General features: G+C 33.3%; 1 protein-coding gene across 1 annotated transcript in view; it reads left to right on the forward strand.

The window, feature by feature from the left end:
- LOC121374217 (ATP-binding cassette sub-family D member 3-like) overlaps nt 1-20110 on the forward strand; it is a 33089-nt gene that overhangs the window by 3139 nt on the left and 9840 nt on the right. Inside the window, exons 2-20 of the mRNA XM_041501213.1 lie at nt 2874-2910; nt 3222-3268; nt 3737-3788; nt 5468-5556; nt 6135-6204; nt 9232-9258; nt 10370-10440; nt 10974-11097; nt 12019-12075; nt 12480-12532; nt 14152-14241; nt 14569-14638; nt 14977-15046; nt 15488-15585; nt 16061-16152; nt 16921-17015; nt 17862-17931; nt 19032-19095; nt 19674-19751. Coding sequence (XP_041357147.1) covers nt 2874-2910; nt 3222-3268; nt 3737-3788; nt 5468-5556; nt 6135-6204; nt 9232-9258; nt 10370-10440; nt 10974-11097; nt 12019-12075; nt 12480-12532; nt 14152-14241; nt 14569-14638; nt 14977-15046; nt 15488-15585; nt 16061-16152; nt 16921-17015; nt 17862-17931; nt 19032-19095; nt 19674-19751 — 1354 coding nt within the window. The remainder of the gene's footprint in view (nt 1-2873; nt 2911-3221; nt 3269-3736; nt 3789-5467; nt 5557-6134; nt 6205-9231; nt 9259-10369; nt 10441-10973; nt 11098-12018; nt 12076-12479; nt 12533-14151; nt 14242-14568; nt 14639-14976; nt 15047-15487; nt 15586-16060; nt 16153-16920; nt 17016-17861; nt 17932-19031; nt 19096-19673; nt 19752-20110) is intronic.

Below are 20110 nucleotides of genomic sequence, written 5' to 3' on the forward strand. Positions count from 1 at the left end.
AAATTGTTAAAATTTATAATTAACATTACCTGAAAATTGCATCAACAAAAACTATATTCTGCCCAACCGGCCCTGACATCTCGACATTCAAAGTACACGGAAACACATCGGTACTAAATATAGATTATACTAATTCAGATTCCCGTTGTTCGTTTCTCTTATATGGCAACCCAAGCTGTTATAATACACATAAGACGTATTGCAACTATGTATTAGCTGCAGAAAATAAATGACAATATGTAAGGCATGTAAAAAGTTAATATGATAACTTTATTCTATGTAAACCAGTAATCACTAAGGCTTTGCTTCACCCCCAAAGACCCGGATGATCGGTAACTAGGCCGTGTGACGTCACGCCGGTTCCGAGAATTGCTTGAAATAATTTTGAAAGTTAGTATTCTGATGTCACCGGTAGATGTTGCTCGAAGCACAACAATGCCTACGTCACGACAAATTTCACAGACTTGGGGTGCGTTCGTTTCACCTCTCCTGGACGTGTTCCAACTGTTCTGTCCTGGTTGTATTCCCTCTCCAGATATCGTAAGACTTAGCAAAATTATTGGTTTTAAGGGTTTGTAACGTTTTGTATTGAGACACTTACATGTCTGAACTTTATTGTTACTGAAAATGTTCACGAACTGTGAAGAAAAATCTCACAAATGAACAACAACAAATCGGATGTTCATTGCGCGAACCGTGCACGAGAAAACAAACCGAACCAAAATGATAACGGTCACGTGATATACCAACGTCTGTGACATTGAAATGGAAATATCCCCTTTAAAAATAGATTGGACCTCACTTGCTTAACGTTTTTTTCTCGACAGCATGTCTTGTGAAAAAATGCAAAAAATGCATTTTGTGCTTTTACAAACATCAGGATTACCAAAAAGCACTTCAGGTGAATGGAAATGTGTATTCTAAATAATAAAATGTAAGTAAAGTGCAATTTTATTTGTGAAAAATGGGGTTTAATAGCGAAAAACAACGCCGTAATAACTAGGGTGTGTCTCTTTAAATTAATCATTAAACATTTATTTGCAACTACAGACTACAGTTTAATGTTTTAAAATTGTGTAGCAATATTTAGAACTTGTGTAGTGAATTGCATCATGATACTGAACAAAATTTTCCCTGATTATTAATACAGCCAGGCTTGCTTGAACGTGAAGCTTCTTATATGAGGTTTAGGATTTTATGGAGGACAAAAGGATTGACTTTTTATTTAAAAAGCATTTTCGGCATTCTAAGACATTTTATTGCATTTTTTACTGGAGACAACTGAAAGAAAGAAAGAAATGTTTTATTTAACGACGCACTCAACACATTTTAGTTACGGTTATATGGCGTCCGACATATGGTTAAGGACCACACAGATTTTGAGAGGAAACCCGCTGTCGCCACTACATGGGCTACTCTTTCCGATTAGCAGCAAGGGATTTTTTATTTGCGCTTCCCACAGGCAGGATAGCACAAACCATGGCCTTTGTTAAACCAGTTATCAATCACTGGTCGGTGCAAGTGATTTACACCTACCCACTGAGCCTTGTAGAGCACTCACTCAGGGTTTGGATTAAAAATCCCATGCCTCGACGGGGATCCGAACCCAGTACCTACCAGCCTGTAGACCGATGGCCTAACCACAACACAACCGAGGCTGGTAGGAGACGGTTGAAGACAACCTGCAATTCTTCCTGATTGGTTTTGAATTAGGCTTAAAATAAATGAAGGCTTAACTTTAATATTAATTGGGCAATAATCCTATTTTCTTGAAAAGTCAATTCAGGGCTCGAACTTTTAAGTTTTCTGCCATGGACAATTTTTTTAAATGTGACATTTGCAGCAAATTTAAACATGATTGAAAGGCTATCTTATTGTATGTAGACATCTTTTAAATATGCAAATGTTAAATATTGGCCGATAAAACACCAGGTGTATACATTTCGCCATTGTTAAGCTTTACCGACAGCACAAAAGTGCCATCGGTGATGCTCTCTACATACAGCAATTTATATCTCAACAACAGCAATTGCCATCTGTGCCGCTGTTCAGTTCGAGCCCTGCAATTTTAATTAAAATCAAGAAATTATGTATATGCGATGTATTTTGTGTTTCCATTTTTAATTGATCATTTTATCCTGTGATGGAAACACTGATTTGGCTATAGTACCACTAAGGTGAGCCATACATGTAAGTTCACATAAATCCTAATAATTAAGGTTGACAACAGTCACTTTTCGCACCCTTGTTTTGGATTCGTACACAATAAATATAGTATATCTTGCCGTAATTTCACTTGAAATCCATATTTCATAAAAGGTAAAAAATGTTAATCACAAGATTTTCTTGTAATGTTCAAACAAAAACATTTAAATAGCAATTTTGCATTGGAATTTTTTTAGCATTCTTAAAACGGAAACGTCATGTATCCAGTTTATGGTTATTGTAAGAAGATGCAAAGTGACAGCATTTAAATTCAAAATTAGCTATATTATTACAGTGTTTCACCACATTAAAATAAAAACTGGTTGACTAAACTTGACCTCTGTCAAAATTCTATAACAAGCAGACAACACTGTTTACAGGTCGGTATTTAAAAAAAAAAATCATAATTCTAGACAAAATATTAATTTTAAGTTTTAAAATATGAAAGAAATAAAAAGTATCTTTTGTCAAATATATCATATTAAAAAATTACTGTTGGATATGTTTGTTTTATTGTGTAAGAAGCCAAAACAAGGGTGCAAAAAGTGACTATCATCGACCTTTATCAGTAAGAAATATTTAAAATATTTTAACATTATTTCAAATGTCTATTATAAGTAATTCAATTTTGTTTTAATCTGATGTTTTGGGCTATTTTGTTTTTCCAGAACTGAAGAACCAGAAATAAAGGTTGTAATTTCACAGGTAAGCTTGAATTATTTTTCACAGACTTTGTTGCCTCATAGAATGTTAAGCGAAAAACTGAGACGTCCACTCAGTAGAGGTTGTTTTTTGGTGGTAGGTTTTAAAAAAAAATTAAAACTTCTTTTTAAACCAAGCATTCTTGATTCTTGGGTTAGTTAATGAAAGAGGATACATGTATGGAATCGATTATATTGTAAATTATATAATGAATGGCATGTATTTCACATGCAGCTATGATAATATGCTTTAAGTATTTCACTATATATACATGTATGTATGTGTATTAATTTGTTATATCTGTTTGCTTTCAGCATGGCCAGAAACGTGAGAAAGCGGCAGTGGATTCTGTATTCTTTAGGTAAATGAAAATATCCATTACAAATATTGTAGCGAAATTTAATACCATGTAAAAATAGTTGACAACATTAATACCAGTATCTTTAATATATCCTGAATAAATGAAATACCTTTACTTTAAAAATCATTTTCAAAATGGAATGTAGGCACTATGATGTTTCAATACCAGTAGTTTTTCGTGTTGGGATGTCGTTAAACATTCATTCATTAATTCATTCAATACCAGTAAGTCTGTTTATCCTTCACATGTATGTCATCTCTCCACCCTGGTACAATCATTTGTAAAAAACAACTGGCAGATAGAAAACATTTTGCACTATTTATAAATTACATTAATTACCTAATAAGGTTTGGTAGCCATTTGTTTATAGACATTTATTTTTTTAAATTGATCATATAAATAAAATTGTTTGTTTTATTTTAAAATTTGTTTTATTTATTTATATTTACTTTGTTTTTGTTTTTGCAGACGGTTGTTAAATATTTTGAAGATCTTAGTTCCAGGCTGGCTAACACCAGAGGTGAGTGCATCTGTCTGTTTTGATGTATCACAGACACTGACAATTTGTCTAAAATAAATTTAAAACCTAACAAGAATCACACCCGTTATTAGTCCCCTACCAGTTCAACAGGAGGGGACTATAAGTTTCGTCTGTCTTTCTGTCGGTCAGTCCATCCTTCTGTCTCACTTATAGTTTTCCAGATGTTTTTGTTTTACATTGCCTTAAGATACTGAGGTGAAATTTTGTTTACAGCGTTATCATGTACTGTTACTTAACTAGTTTGACTTTCATGGTGATTTACCCGTTTTTCACAGAGTTATGGCCCTTGAACTTAGGAGATACAAACATTTGTTTTTCAGACTTTCTTTCGTAAAAGGTAAAAAAATATTAATTGCAAGATTTTCTTGTAATGTTCAAACAAAAACATTTAAATAGCAATTTTGCATTGGAATTTTTTCAGCATTCTTAAAACGGAAACGTCATGTATCCAGTTTATGGTTATTGTAAGAAGATGCAAAGTGACGGCATTTAAATTCAAAATTAGCTATATTATTACAGTGTTTCACCACATTAAAATAAAAACTGGTTGACTAAACTTGACCTCTGTCAAAATTCTATAACAAGCAGACAACACTGTTTACAGGTCGGTATTTTTTTTTTTTTCATAATTCTGGACAAAATATTAATTTTAAGTTTTATTTTTTGCAATGCCTCAAGATAATGGGCTGAAATTTTGTGCATAGCTTTATCATGTACCGTTACAGATCGAGGTTGACTTTTATGATGATTTACCCATGTTTCACAGAGTTATATCCCATGAACTTAGAAGATGTGAAAATGTGTTTTCCTGCTGGTTTTTGCAGTGTCTAAAAATACTGAGCTGAAAATTTATGTATAGCTTTATCATGTTCTGATACAGATCAAGTTTCGCTTTCGTGGCGATTTACCCATGTTTGACAGAGTTATGGACTTTGAACTTAGAGGATACAAAAAATAGTTTTCCAGATTTATTTGGCAATGACTCAACATATTGAACTGAAATTATGTGTATAGTTTTACCATTTTCTGTTACAGATCAAATATAACTTAAGTGGTGATTTACCCATTTTTACATATGCCCTTTCCGAAGATAGGAGATATGAAAATTTGTTTGGCTCGGTAGAGGACATGTATTGTTTTAGCAATACTTACAGAATGCTTGTTATATACAAAAAAGTATTTTGTGTTACTTTCCTAAGTTTATGAGAGTGATTTAGGACTAGCTCTGCCATTTGATAAATTCTTCAGGTTGTGAATTTTTAAAACGGTATGTGAATTTTATTTTAATTTGACAAAAGCATTTCATGTAATGAAAATTTGTTTGGCCCAGTAGAGGATATGTATTGCACAGAATGCTTGTTATATACAAAAAAGTATTTTGTGTTACTTTCCTAAGTTTACGAGAGTGATTTAGGACTAGCTCTGCCATTTGACAAATTCTTCAGGTTGTGAATTTTTAAAACAGTATGAATTTTATTTTAATTTGACAAAAGAGCATTTCATGTAATGATTGATATTTTGTTAATTTTTAATTTTATAAGTTTAATACATGATTTGGTGACATTTTCTACTCACCCAGAGCTAGCCCATCAGTTGTATTTTCCATTCCTCTCCATGGAATGTGTATTATTACAACCAAAAATGTTGTTTACTTGTAGGCATGGTACCTTTTTGTGGTTGCTTTGTCACTGGTAGCTAGGACCTACGCCGATGTTTGGATGATTCAGAATGGAACTCTCATTGAAAGGTACTTGAAATATTTACTAGCTCATTCTTATGTACATGGTACATGTATAAATACTTGACCATTCATTTAGAAAGCAATCACTATACAGTCTGTACTATTATTATTCATGAAGATAATTTAAATTTTTCATATATTTAGCTTTGTTTGACACAAAAACCAATAAACATTTTATGCTGTGCTATTAAACATTTATTCTTGAAGATAATACTATATTTGTGATACTTTTATCTTGAAAATATTTAGTTTTTGTGTCTGCATTTGCACAGGCATACTTTAAGGATTTTTTCTTAATTGAACACCTATGACTTTGCATGCTTCCAAAAGTATCAGAATTTCCAACAGTTTAACATTAGAGAATGTTTTCTTTGTATAATTAGGCTATTGAAACAACAACAAAACACTTCAGAATATTAGTGAACATGTAATTTATTTATTTTTAGGTCTGTTATAATGTTCATCAGTGTAGTTTTTCGGATACCTATTTGTCCAGTCTTACAGTTTTTTCCGATACTTTAATAAAATATGTTAAAAGTCTTATAAAGTTGGGTTTTTTTCATCTTTTTGTTTTTGTTATTCAGTGCAATAATAGGTCGAGACGTGAACCTGTTCAAGAAGTATCTGTTTCAGTTTATTTTTGCAATGCCAGCGGTAAGCATCTTGCTTTATTGTTTATCTTTAAGTCATGTCATATTTTTCGAAAAAGGTTTATGATAATTTATGCTTTGTTTTATTAGTTGTCAAATAGCACTTGTTATTATCTCCTCTTTACATAGTAAAAAGACGAGATGTAGGCATTACTTTTTTATTGGTTCCTCGCAAACTATACACTCCAGGTCAATGAAACTTGGTGTATAGTTGCACCTGTGAATGTTCATCACAGTGCACCAAAGTATTTTATGGTAGGCGAGATATTTAATTCCACTGAATTCTTGTTTATTAGGGGTTTTGGTGCTGAAGTGGTGGGTGTAAGTTTCTAGGCAAAAAAAAAAATAGGTGTGTTTCCGGTCGACCGACCATCCCTAATTTTACCCCCCCGACCCTAATTTTTTTCTCTCTTAAACTGAAAAAAAAACTGAAAAGAAATAATAATAAAAAAAAAAGAAACAAAAAAAGAAGTAAAAATAAAAGAGGACAACATCACCAAACAAGAGTATTTCCTTCCTTGCACATTGTTTACATACTATTATACGATACATTTTGCACATGTAATTCCCTTCCGAAAAACATTGAGAAATTATGGAAAAGCTTTTGTAATAGAGTTCCTTCCCCTGATTAGCTACCACCGAACAGCTTGGTCAGTCATGGAAGTAACCGAACGTACGAACGTAGCCGTGGTACAGATTATTTCGATTAAATATAATCGTATCAATTCAGCTTAATTCTCGTCTTCACTTAAATCAACAGGTCTTATTATTAATGCATCTCAAATGTTTGCATAAAGTATTTAAATTAAGAACAACGAAATTAATACAAATGTCCCATTAATTTAAGGAAATACACAAACAGTGCATACCAATACTACTACTACTACTACTACTACTACTACTACTACTACTACTACAACAACGATAACAATAATGATAATGATGATAAATAATAATAATAATAATAATTTTTATTATTATTATTATTATTATTATAGTATTCAATTTACAAAAAAAAAAAAAAAACCTACCTACTTACCCTAATTTTTTGGGGGATGCAACCGGAAACACACCTATTTTTTTTTGAGGCCCTATCAGTTGTGGTCTTTTTGAATGTACACTTCAGCCATCTCTTAATTTAGAATTCCAGCCGGTGCTTCACAACTGGTTTAACAAAAGCAGTGGTATGTACTATCCTGTCTGTGGGATACTGCATATAAAAGATCCCTTGCTGCTAATCGGAAAGAGTAGCACATTGTGTGGTGGTAGTGGGTTTCCTCTCTCATTATATGTGTGGTCCTTAACAATATGTCCGACACCATATAACCAAAGTCAAAATGTGTGGAGTGAGTCTTTAAATAAAACATTTCTTTCTTTCTTTCTTTCCCGAATAGTGCCATTGTTGTTTGATCAAGATTTTACATTAGGCGTAGTAAAAAAAATTGTTTGGTTCCGGTTACCCGACCGTCCCTAAATTTTTGATGCCGACCCTAAACTTTTTTTAACCTTTTCCCCACCCTTTTTTTTTCCACCTGTTTTATTTAATAATCCATTAATATCAATCCTAATTTTCATCATCTCTAAAAACAACAACTGCAGAGAGATGCCACGAGATCTGTCAGTCCAAGATCTCGTTACCAGAAGACCTGGAACACTTTGCGCAATTTTACTTCTGAAGAGTTCCAAATGAAAAGCTTCCGAGAGCCATTCGGAACTCCTCGTACATTTCCACGAAATATAAGCATAGCGGAATGTGACAAGGTGTTCCGATTCCTTGAATGTCGTTTCATTTGAAATTGATTTAAATACATGTGTAATATTATTTGATTTGAATGAGCACATTTTGACATTCTACTCTGTAAATGGAAGACGCCATTGACACCACATGCTCTCGGACGTGTTCTCGTACTCATTCGGAACTTGTGAATCCAATCTTCAAAATGTTACGCTAGTTTACTGTTAAAAAGCAGAATGATACAAATTTCCAGTCTATTTTGGTAGAGGAATTCCCTAAAACGTAATCGAACTTCTAGAAATACCGAGTTACGATTCAATGTTAAACATAAAGAGTAAACATGAAAATAGCCGATTATGCTGAAAAGATTACTTAAATTAAATATTTAGACATCAACTCTATCAATATTTTGCATTCGTTTGACAAATAACCCCTGTATTTATTATTAAATATGATGATATCCATGGCATTTGAAATGAACTGGTAGTACCCAAAACCTTAAGAAATGACAACTCTTTTCACATTTAATAGCGTCTGCAGTGCTGTAGTTGTGAGGGGGTGTAACCATGTTGTGGATCAGACCTTTAAAAGCAAAAATACAAACCTGTTTTACCTCTTTGTCAACAGTGCAAAGATACTGTGCATTGTCCTTATGGACGACCAAAAGGGAAACTGTTTTCCTGAAAATAGTTGTTTTCTTTTGATATCTCTGCTATGAGGATAGTTAGTATGGAGATCTTTTTGTTAACTTATTTTGTTAATTTTTATTGTCATCTTCGTTGTGTTCATGATGTACATTTTGTTACTGCAATACTGGCAATGAAATAGGCCGGGAAGATCAGTGTTGTTGCTGTAGTTGTGAGGGGGTGTAACCATGTTGTGGATCAGACCTTTGATATTAAAACTTTTTTTCAATGAACAAATTATAGTGTTATTTTAGTGTTATCGTAGTTTATAACCTTACCGTGTAGTATTAGACTTGGGTGGTGTTTACATTAATACGGATTGTGGTTTGACTAGGTTACACCATTTTTTTATTATTACAAAATAATTAATGATTCTCATTAGAGTATGTATTGTCAGTTGCACTGTAACACAAAGAAAGAGCTTTTAATATATTAATCTGCTATACTATTCAGGAAATATTAGCTCGAAAATGGGGGGGGGGGGGGGGTTCCCTACCTACCTACCCTATTTGTTTTTGGCATGTAACAGGAACCAAACAATTTTTTTTACTTGGCCTTACTGGTAAATGAATGTATTTTATTAAACAAAATATTGTTGTTTATTTTTCAGATTTCAGTGGTGAATAATATCCTGAAGGTTAGTTCTTAATCTTTTTGAAGAATTAGTAATACATTTAAACCCATCAATTTGATTAATGTCATTATAGTATATCCAGCTATATTGCTAGACTTCATCATAATCACCTCATTGTTTACCGGTGTTACAAAAACATATGTGGAAGGTGTGGTAACAGTATTGTCCTATGCAAGAAAGATTTCAAATAGATGTGTTTATGCCTTCAAAAGTTTAAAACCGGCCTCAGTGGCGTCGTGGCAGGCCATCGGTCTACAGGCTGGTAGGTACTGGGTTCGGATCCCAGTCGAGGCATGGGATTTTTAATCCAGATACTGACTCCAAACCCTAAGTGAGTGCTCCGCAAGGCTCAATGGGTAGGTGTAAACCACTTGCACCGACCAGTGATCCATAACTGGTTCAACAAAGGCCATGGTTTGTGCTATCCTGCCTGTGGGAAGTGCAAATAAAAGATCCCTTGCTGCTAATCGGAAGAGTAGCCCATGTAGTGGCGACAGCGGGTTTCCTCTCAAAATCTGTGTGGTCCTTAACCATATGTCGGACGCCATATAACCGTAACTAAAATGTGTTGAGTGCGTCGTTAAATAAAACACTTCTTTCTTTCTTCTTTCTTTCAAAAGTTTAAAATTTTAAAACCCAGGAATAGTGTGACCCATTGGATTGACCTTGTGTGTGATATCCTAGAACAATGTTTCAGATTATAATATGTTGTTGAGCGTATACATATATACATACCTCTGTTCATTTTTAATCCAGATACCAACTCCAAACCCTGAGTGAGTGCTCTGCAAGGCTCAATGGTTAGGTGTAAACCACTTGCACCGACCAGTGATCCATAACTGGTTCAACAAAGGCTATGGTTTGTGCTATCCTGCCTGTGGGAAGCGCAAATAAAATATCTCTTGCTGCTAATCGAAAAGAGTAGCCCATCTAGTGGCGACAGCGGGTTTCCTCTCAAAATCTGTGTGGTCCTTAACCATATGTCTGACGCCATATAACCGTAAATAAAATGTGTTGAGTGCGTCGTTAAATAAAACATTTCTTTCTTTCTTTCCCTTCGTTAATAGCATTGTGTTTCTTTCATATGTTGAGTTTGTAATTTTCTGTATTTCAGTATGGTTTGAATGAACTGAAGGTGCTCTTCCGATCCCGGTTAACATATTACTTGTATAACAGATATCTCACGTAAGTTTTCACTTTAAAAACGCTTTTTGAAAATGAAATTTTGTGGTCATGGGTGGTTGGTATTTTTAGCAACCAGTTACTTATGTAGATATGAAATAACGTAGATAGGAAATAATTTATTAATCTATGTACTGTAAATTCAAAATGTTTTGCAAGCAACAAAGTACTATAAAAAGTGAGGGACTATTGAGCACAGTAGTTTCTCTACACAATAGTATGATTATTATGATGCAATAAATATATATATATATTTACAGTATTTAATTTGTTGCAGGCAGAAATTATTTAAGTCGTTGATTCTAAGGTTCTTAGGAAAGTTCATTTTTGTGTTTTTAGCAAAATCTATATTGTTTTGAAATTCTGACAAACTGTAGCACAAATAAGCTGATTTCTGGTCATAAGTAAAAAAAAAAAAAAAAAAGTTTTGGGTTGGTGAGTCTGCTTCACATATAAGCATTGTGTAAAACATGTGGTGAAAAACTGTAGACAAACAATTTTGGTTAATAATTTCATGCATGTTTGATCTGTTTCAGAGGATTCACATTTTACAAAATGAGTAACCTTGACAACAGAATATCAAACCCAGACCAACTTCTGACCCAGGATGTTGAAAAGTTTTGTGATTCAGTAGCTGAGCTCTATTCAAATCTAAGCAAAGTAAGTTAATAATCTGGATATATAAATGTGTAGACTAGAAGTCTTTTAGTGTCAGAATTAAAAGCATTGTAATACTGTTTGATTATATGGTTTAACAAAATATGAGCAGACACTACTTTGAATGGTTAGTGGCGTCGTTAAATAAAACAAACTTTACATTTTTTACTTTGGATGGATTATAATAATTTATTTCCTAACACACCCTTTGTTGAAAACACTGGGTAATATTTAGGGTATCATAATGCGACATCTCACTTGTGGGAATTTGATTTAAAGACCTGTGATTGGCTGTTTAGTGGTAAGGACCTAAATACAAAGTCACATTGTTCACTGAAATTAACACTACCAAAAGTGATTGCTCTATGGTGTATAACTGAACTGCAATTGTAAACAAGTTTTAGTTGGTAAAGATAATTAATTTAAAGCTGGTATTTAAGGATATGTAAGAAACAGCATATTGCATCTGTAATTATTAGACACCATTTATCTTACAACTTGTTGTTTTCACTCATTAGGTACTCATTAAAACAACTCATAAGATAAGTGGTATTTAACAGCCACTTATGTATTATTCTCTGTATCTCAGTCATTCTACTTAGGTTCTTTTTATCAGATATGAGTCACTTCAAGATGACGTCTAGGCTGTTAAGCGATTATTATTTGACATATAGTCACAGAAAAAGGTTTCTGTACATATATTGGACAGGCTATAAGTATGAGTAAGTAATGAAGGAAAAATCTAATTGTTTTCAGTAAATTATTTTTTATAAACATGACACAGTTGCACAATTGTGTTGATGTCATTGTCTTTGTTAATTTAACCATTTTAAAATATGCTTTTCATTTGATATGCAGAAAATTGTTTCCTCGAGTAGAAATAAAAGTAGTAGTTGGTTTGTTTTGTTTTTTTCATATTTCCAGCCAGTTCTTGATGTCTTACTGTATACAATCAAGCTGACAGGTGCCATTGGTATTCAGGTTGGTAGTATAGTTTATAAAGTATATGACTGTACTGTCTGATGTACTTAACTTTTCTGTTTCATACAAAAAGCAATTTGATCTACTACACACTCAAGGATGGCCAGAATATATGTTTGATTTGACAGTATTAATAAACTGTAAAGTCATGTGTAATGTAATGTAAAAAGTTGTAATATCCCAAAATACTTTACACTGCCTAATAACTAGTGTAATTGTCGTTATTAGATCACCAGAAATCATGTTTTCACGCTAGCTACTTCTAAGCTTTTAGTTTAAGCTGAAGTTTCTTTCCTTTCTTTTGATATTCTAGAATATATATCTAGACAATAAAGACTAAACTTATAATGTTTTCACTCTAATAAAATATTTCAGTGTGTTTATTATTTTGTTCTTTATTGCAGGGCCCTGTGTGCATGTTGGGATATCTAGTAATATCAGGCTTGATACTCACTAGGTATGTTCACTTTTTTATTATTATTTAATGTTTTCTATGCCTTACTAAATACTACTATACAGCTGAAAAAAATTATCCTTGTTATAGTTATGTTGCAAAAAAATGTATATGTTAAGTTAAAAACATTTTTATTATATTAAGAACAACAGACCTCCTCCCATATACCTACAATATGTGGGCGACAGTCTTGCATAATGGTATATGGAAGGAAGGAAATGATTTATTGAACGACGCACTCAACACATTTTAATTACGGTTATATGGCGTCGGAAGCATAATGGTATACAGTCGAACCTGTTCTAACGGTCACCTGTACATAACGGTCACCTGCCTATAACGGCCACTATAAATCCCCCCCAATGCATTTCCTTCTTTATTTGACCTGTACATAACGGTCACCTGTCCTTAACGGCAGCGGTCACTATTTTCCACCCAAAATCACAGGTTGAACTTGCTATAACGGTCACAAGATGATCGTCGTAAAGACGTTTTTTGCTTTATGTTTTGACGCTGGTTATGTCTTTACTTTTTCAGTCATCTTAAAAATTATAAATTAAATGTGTTTATATGGCCATGTCATGTAAAAGCTTTGGGTTTATTTTCTATCAAAGTAAAGTTCCATTGTAATTCTCTGATCGTAATTGAAAAATAAGCGGACACTCGGTAACTTCCGTTACTGATGGGGTAATTCGATTGGTTCTCAGCATCCTCACTGAATAGTAGACGACTTCCCATTGGCTGTACATAATGTAATCTGTATGTATGGTCACTCTATTGAGTCTCGAGAAACTAAACAAATGAGGTATTATGTTAGGTGTTTCATTGTGTCTAGCCAGTCATGATTGTTAAATAAACATGAATTGTTGAAGGCGGCGGTCATTGCAGATGTCCCGTGTTCGGATTATTTAAGCGACTCCTGATCTTATTCAGCTGTAATCAATGGTCATACTCCACTGAAGGATTAGCGGTGACATAAAATAAACAAATGAGTTAAACATGTCACATGGGTAATAACCTTCAATTACACAAAATATCTTCTGCAAGTCATTGTTAGCGTTTGTGAAATATATCAAGGAATATGTTTGCATGCAAAATGCCACCGAAAAATCGTACTTTAACGTTAGAACAGAGAATCGACGTTATTAACAAATCTGAAAAAGGCACTTTCAGTGCGCGAAAGATCGCCGATCATTTTGGTGTAGGACGTTTTCAGATTAAGTCTATTTTAAAAAGGAAAGCTGATGTTCTGGCCGATTTTGACAATAATGTTTCAGCCGAAAGAAAAAGGCAGAAGAAAGCAACAGGCAATGATGACATAAACAAGCTAGTGTGGGAATGGTTTAAAAATGCGACATCTTTTTTTATGACAGTTGTGATATTCTTTAATATATGGGTTCTAATTTTGAACTTGTATATAAGGGTCACCTCTCTATAAAGGCCACTTTTGTTAGGTCCCTTGGGTGGCCGTTATATACAGGTTTGACTGTATATGCAATTTCATTTAAATAGTCAAACATAATCCGAGAAAACAAGAATATTATCTAAAAAAATTAAATATTAGGAAAAACAAACCTTTTACTGACTCATGGCCTTCTGTTAATATTACTAATTACTTTCAGGATCCGTAGACCGATTGGTAGAATGACAGTTCAGGAGCAAAGACTGGAAGGAGAATACAGATTTGTGAATTCTAGATTAATAACAAACAGGTTGGACCACAGTGACATAAAATTGTTGTAAAATGTGTGGATATTCTCAAGTAGTTCAGAAGCAAATTTATATTAAATGAAGTGTAATGCATTTTTAATTTGCAGTGTTAGTTTGTTTTTATAGTTGAAATTAAAACATGTATTATTTTTTGTTGGTTTTTTGTTTAGCATTGCAAATTTATAAATATGTTCATTATTGGTATTTTATAAAGTTCATTTTAAAAGATGGATTCCTGTTTCACATCAGTCATTTGTAGATACAAATTGCATTAAATGTATGTTGCTAGTGTGTGCTTGTTTTAATTACTTGCTCATTTCGCATTTCAGTGAAGAAATTGCCTTTTATCAGGGTAACCAAAGAGAACAATACACAATTGTGGCAACATTCAACAAACTGGTATGTAGATTAGTAAAAAAATAAAAGGTGTTATGTTTATTAACAGGCCTTATTTGAAAACTTCTGAAAGAAAAAGATGTAGTTATTATAATTGGTCTGATAATGGGTTTTTATAAACTCTAAAATGTACTTATATCAGTTCATTTGCCTATTTCTTTTAAAATTACTTTAATTTATTACTTTAGTTTTGTGACATACATCGGAGTTATACTATATTAATATAATTGTTATTTGCATTCTGTTAGTTATTTTGAATCATGCATTTAATGTTTTAATTTTTTTTTACAATATGTGCTAAATAAAATGTATTAGAATAATAACATTTATTATATTTTCAGATCCATCATTTGAGAGAGTTCATCTTTTTCCGTTTGCAGATGGGTTTTGTTGATAATGTTGTTGCAAAGTGTAAGAGTATTTGATTATGTTTTCTAGTAATAGACTGCTGTAAGAATATTGATCCTGTATTACATCCTACTGATATACATGCACTATAAACTGGGTTGGGGGGGGGGGGGGGGGGGTGCATGCATCTAATCTTACATCATTCATTCCCAACTTAAAAGAGTCACAAAATTTATACACATACATTATTTTCATTGCAGATATGAATGGCAGATATCATAGGCTATTTGCAACGTTTACATGTCATGAACATTCACAAAAATTCATGTTTTGCCAAAAAAACCACCCAAAAACAACCTTATAGTATTTTATATAAATATAAATATAACACATTGTTGTGTATTTTAGGAACACTTTTGTACTGGTGGTTTTCAATTTGGTATTTGTTGATATTCACTTAATTTATGCTAAACATTTTCTACTGTGTCTTTTCTTCTGTTCCAGACATTGCTACTGTTGTTGGGTACCTGGTGGTCAGTCGACCTTTCCTTAACCTTGCCCACCCCAGACATCTGACCAGCTCACACAGTGAACTTTTAGAAGTCAGTTGTATTTACTGTTTTGTATTCTTTTGTTAACATACTTTCTTTATGCAGAAATAGTTTTTAGAGGTTTGTTGTGAAAATTAATTTAATTTAATGGATTTATTAACAGGTTGAAAATAAAGTAAATTGATAAATCATCTTTAAAGTGGACTTATTGGGTTAATATTAATTCCAACCATTGCTCCAAGACTGATTGATCAAAGGAAGTTGTATGTGGTACCCTGTCTATTGGTTAAAAACAGATAATGTGTGTAGGATGGGGGGCAGTGTCCTCCCCTCTGGTGAGAACGAAAATGATTTTTTTTGTGCCCTCCCACTTAAACTATCATTCAGTGATATCTGCTGTCATGTGGGCTTTACTGCTAATTGAAAAGAATAACAAATGTGTTGTGGCAGTCTTTAGCTGGCGTGTTTCAGTCACCTAATATGCATTGCTGAAACAGTTTTTAAACAAATATACCTTTTCTTTCAGGACTACTATAAAAGTGGTCGGATGTTGGTGAAAATGGCTGAAGCTATTGGACGGATTGTGTTAGCTGGTAGAGAAATGACCAGACTTGCAGGGTATGATATTACAGAACTTCATTTTTAATATAAATTTATTAGACAGTGTACACATTCATACAGAAGCAAACCTGTGCAAGCTATACATATTACCAGCTTCTGTTAACTAACCAATTGTCTTTAAGAGGCCCTGTTCTAGCCAGTGCACCAAAGCTGGTATATCAAAGGTATGTGCTATCTTGACTGTGCATATGAAAGATCACTTGGTACTAATGGAAAAATGTAGTGGGTTTCCTTTCTAAGACTATATGTCAAAATGACCAAATGTTTGACATCCATTAGCCAATGATTAATAAATCAATGTGCTCTAGTGGTGGTGTTAAACAACACAAACTTTAAGAGGCCTTTTGGTAACTCTCTTAAGTTAACTGCTTCATAAGATAAAAAAGTTGAAAACTAATAAATATGCAAAAGAAACCTATATAAATATAAATAATATAAACCATATAAATCTTAAAAGTTTCTTCTCACTCTAGCCAGTGCACCACAACTGGTATATCAAAGGCCATGGTATGTGTTATCCTGTCTGAGGAATGGTGCATATAAAAGATCCTTTACTGCTAATTGAAAAGAGTAGCCTATGAAGTGGCGACAGCGGGTTTCCTCTCTCAATATCTGTGTGATCCTTAACCATAAGTCTGATGCCGTCTAACTGTAAATAAAATGTGTTGAGTGCATCGTTAAATAAACCATTTCCTTAATTCCTTCCTTCAGAGTTTCAGATATAAACCTGTTTTAATTGCTGTGTTTGCTATCATTTAAATGCAGGTTCACTGCACGTGTGACTGAGCTGATTAAAGTACTCAATGACATCAACAGTGGACGCTATGAAAGAACAATGGTTTCTAATGGACATTTGAAATGTAAGTCTATTTCAACATTTGGTTGATAAATGTTCAGAATTTTACCTTGTGATTTTAAACAGACTTTACTTTTATCATATATTTCAAGAATTCAACTGTATATTGGTACTGGGGTGAGTCATATTGTAATCATTATTCTTATTACATTATTATTATTATTATTAAATTATTTAAGTGTGAACGTCTTCTTTGTTTTTAATTTGTCTATATAGTGTATTTGGTCCCAATGTTTTTGACTTAGATTGGTTACATGCATTCTCCATTTTTATACCCCTGTCTATGATGAGTCGTATTATGGTATGGTGTTGTCTGTCCATTCGTACATCCGTCCGTATGTCTGTGTTAACTTTTTCTTGTCCGGACCATATCTTGCATACAGATGCATACAGGACCATCAAACCTCACATATATGAACGACTTGGGGTGGTGGTGTGTCACATACTATTACTAGGTCACTGTGATACAAATAAATCAGATAATTTATCTTTATTCTAAACATCATAGGAAACAAAATTTCCCTTTCTAATAAAGAATAATAACTTCATTAATCAGACAGAATCTTCTCCAATGGATACAGTATCATCAGTAGTTGGTCCAAAACAAACTGTTCATCCATCCCATTGCAAACATTTCATATAATTAGAATGGAATCATACCCGTAAACATATTCATTAATATCTATGGTTTTCCATCAAACTCCTGACGGGCGTATCATGTACCTCACTGGTATTCTTGTTAAACTTTGCAATGAAAGTATAATAAATCCTGTGTGTTTATTTGTTTTTGTCCACATTTTCAGTGTCTGAGTAAGTAATTGACATTAAAACATCATAATCTTTGTTTTAGCGTCCCAAGAAAAGAACAGGGTGCTCAAGCCAGGCAGTGGGAAGATTGTCATTAAAGATCACATCATCAAGTGAGCATGGTGAAAGAAAGCGTAAATAAAAATGAATCCACTGGGTTATGTTGTATGACTCTGTGAATGGCCATGGTGTGTGCTGCTGAGTCTCTTGATTGAGTGAATATAATGTACTGGAAGGAGTAGACTATATGACATTAATGGTGGTGTTATGTGAATGTAAAGCACTGGCAGGAGTAGACTATATGACATTAATGGTGTTGTTATGTGAATGTAAAGCACTGGAAGGAGTAGACTGTGTGACATTAATGGTGTTGTTATGTGAATGTAAAGCACTGGAAGGAGTAGACTATGACGTTAATGGTGTTGTTATGTGAATGTAAAGTACTGGAAGAAGTAGACTATATGACATTAATGGTGGTGTTATGTGAATGTAAAGCACTGGCAGGAGTAGACTATATGACATTAATGGTGTTGTTATGTGAATGTAAAGCACTGGAAGGAGTAGACTATATGACATTAATGGTGGTGTTATGTGAATGTAAAGTATTGGAAGGAGTAGACTATATGACATTAATGATGGTGTGTACATAAAGCACTGGAACGAGTAGACTATATGACATTAATCGTGTTGTTATGTGTATATAAAGCACTGGAAGGAGTAACTGTGACATTAATGGTGTTGTTATGGGTATGTAAAGCATTGGAAGGTGTAGTGTATCATCTGTGGTAGTAGTGGTGTTCTTATTTAGATCAAGCAATAAAAGTATCGTACACTGGATATCAGTTGGACCGAAAAAAATTTTTATTATTGTGGTGAATTGGGTCAGAAAATCTGAAACCAAAGTCCAGTTTCTGTTGGCCAAAATAATAAAATAACAGTAATTTACAAACGGCAGGTGATTTTTTTTCGAATTAGATTTTTGGTGAATTAATAATGAAATACATTTGCCAAATTCAACTTCAATTTGCATTTTTGCCGATTTGCCAAATAACAGCTTAAAGCCTCATACATATGACACCTATGTCACAGATTATAGAGTCATAAGACAAATATTTTGTTTGTTTTATTGCAGACATTGTTATCTTAGCTTATGAATGATGGAGTTTTGTATGTCCAACATGTCTGCTAATATTTGATATGACTTTTGTTACAGATTTGAAAAAGTACCTCTAGTAACCCCAAATGGCGATGTATTGGTAGAGGAACTCAACTTTGAGGTCAGTGCATTAACTTTTTCTTTTCTACTTAACCTGACCTCAAACAATGGCATTCCCCTAGGGATGGCTAAAATCTTCCAATGAGTCCTCTGCTAGCTGTTCCCGTCAAGTGACTAACACTTTCTTCTTTCTCCTTTGCTGTTTTGGTTCGGACATCTTTTTTCTTTACTCCAGTCAATCTAAGCCATCAGATTTTTTCTGTTGGTTTAGTTGAGAGTTTTTTGAGTGGAATACCTTCTTCCACATTATATCTATCTAATTACAGCTCTATTTGGTTTAATTACTTTTTTTAAAGTGTTACTTCCAAACTTTTAAATTATTACTTGTGCTGATAATCGGCTGCCATTTTCCTAAAATGGTGGCAGCTTTGTTTACCGGAAGTGTTTACTGACTTGTTTTTTTGTGTGTGTGTTTGTCAGTGTTTTTTTGTTTTTTATAATATATTTTTCCTGACACCATATAACCGTAATTAAAAACGGTTGAGTGCATAGATAAATATAAAAAACAAGTCTTTCTTTCTTGACAATATTTGTCTTTCCAACAGTTAAAACCAGCCAGTATTATGTTATATGTTGTAGGTGAAGTCAGGGATGAATGTGCTTGTATGTGGACCAAATGGATGTGGGAAAAGTTCTCTGTTCAGAATTCTAGGAGAGGTGAGACATTTTAGTAACTTGTGCCCATTAACTACAATTATGGAAATTAGTTCCTCAGAAAAAGTGTATTACAACTTCATACACTAGTCGGAAGTATTTAGCGAACAGACAGCACTAACTCGGGATAAACAGAACATTTCACCAAATCATCTATCAAACATTAAAAATAGCTAAAACCCAGTTATTTCCTAACAAGATAACAATTATTACACGATTAATTCACAACTGGCAAACATGGCGACTGGCAGAGCTAATCCTGATTATATATTCATATTTTCCTAGAAATTATGAATGGTGGAAATACTCGTGCTGAATATACATACTGTATGATTTAAACCAGTTTTATTATGCTGATACAG

This window comes from Gigantopelta aegis, chromosome 6, assembly GCF_016097555.1.
Source record: "Gigantopelta aegis isolate Gae_Host chromosome 6, Gae_host_genome, whole genome shotgun sequence".
Lineage (NCBI taxonomy): Eukaryota > Metazoa > Mollusca > Gastropoda > Neomphalida > Peltospiridae > Gigantopelta > Gigantopelta aegis.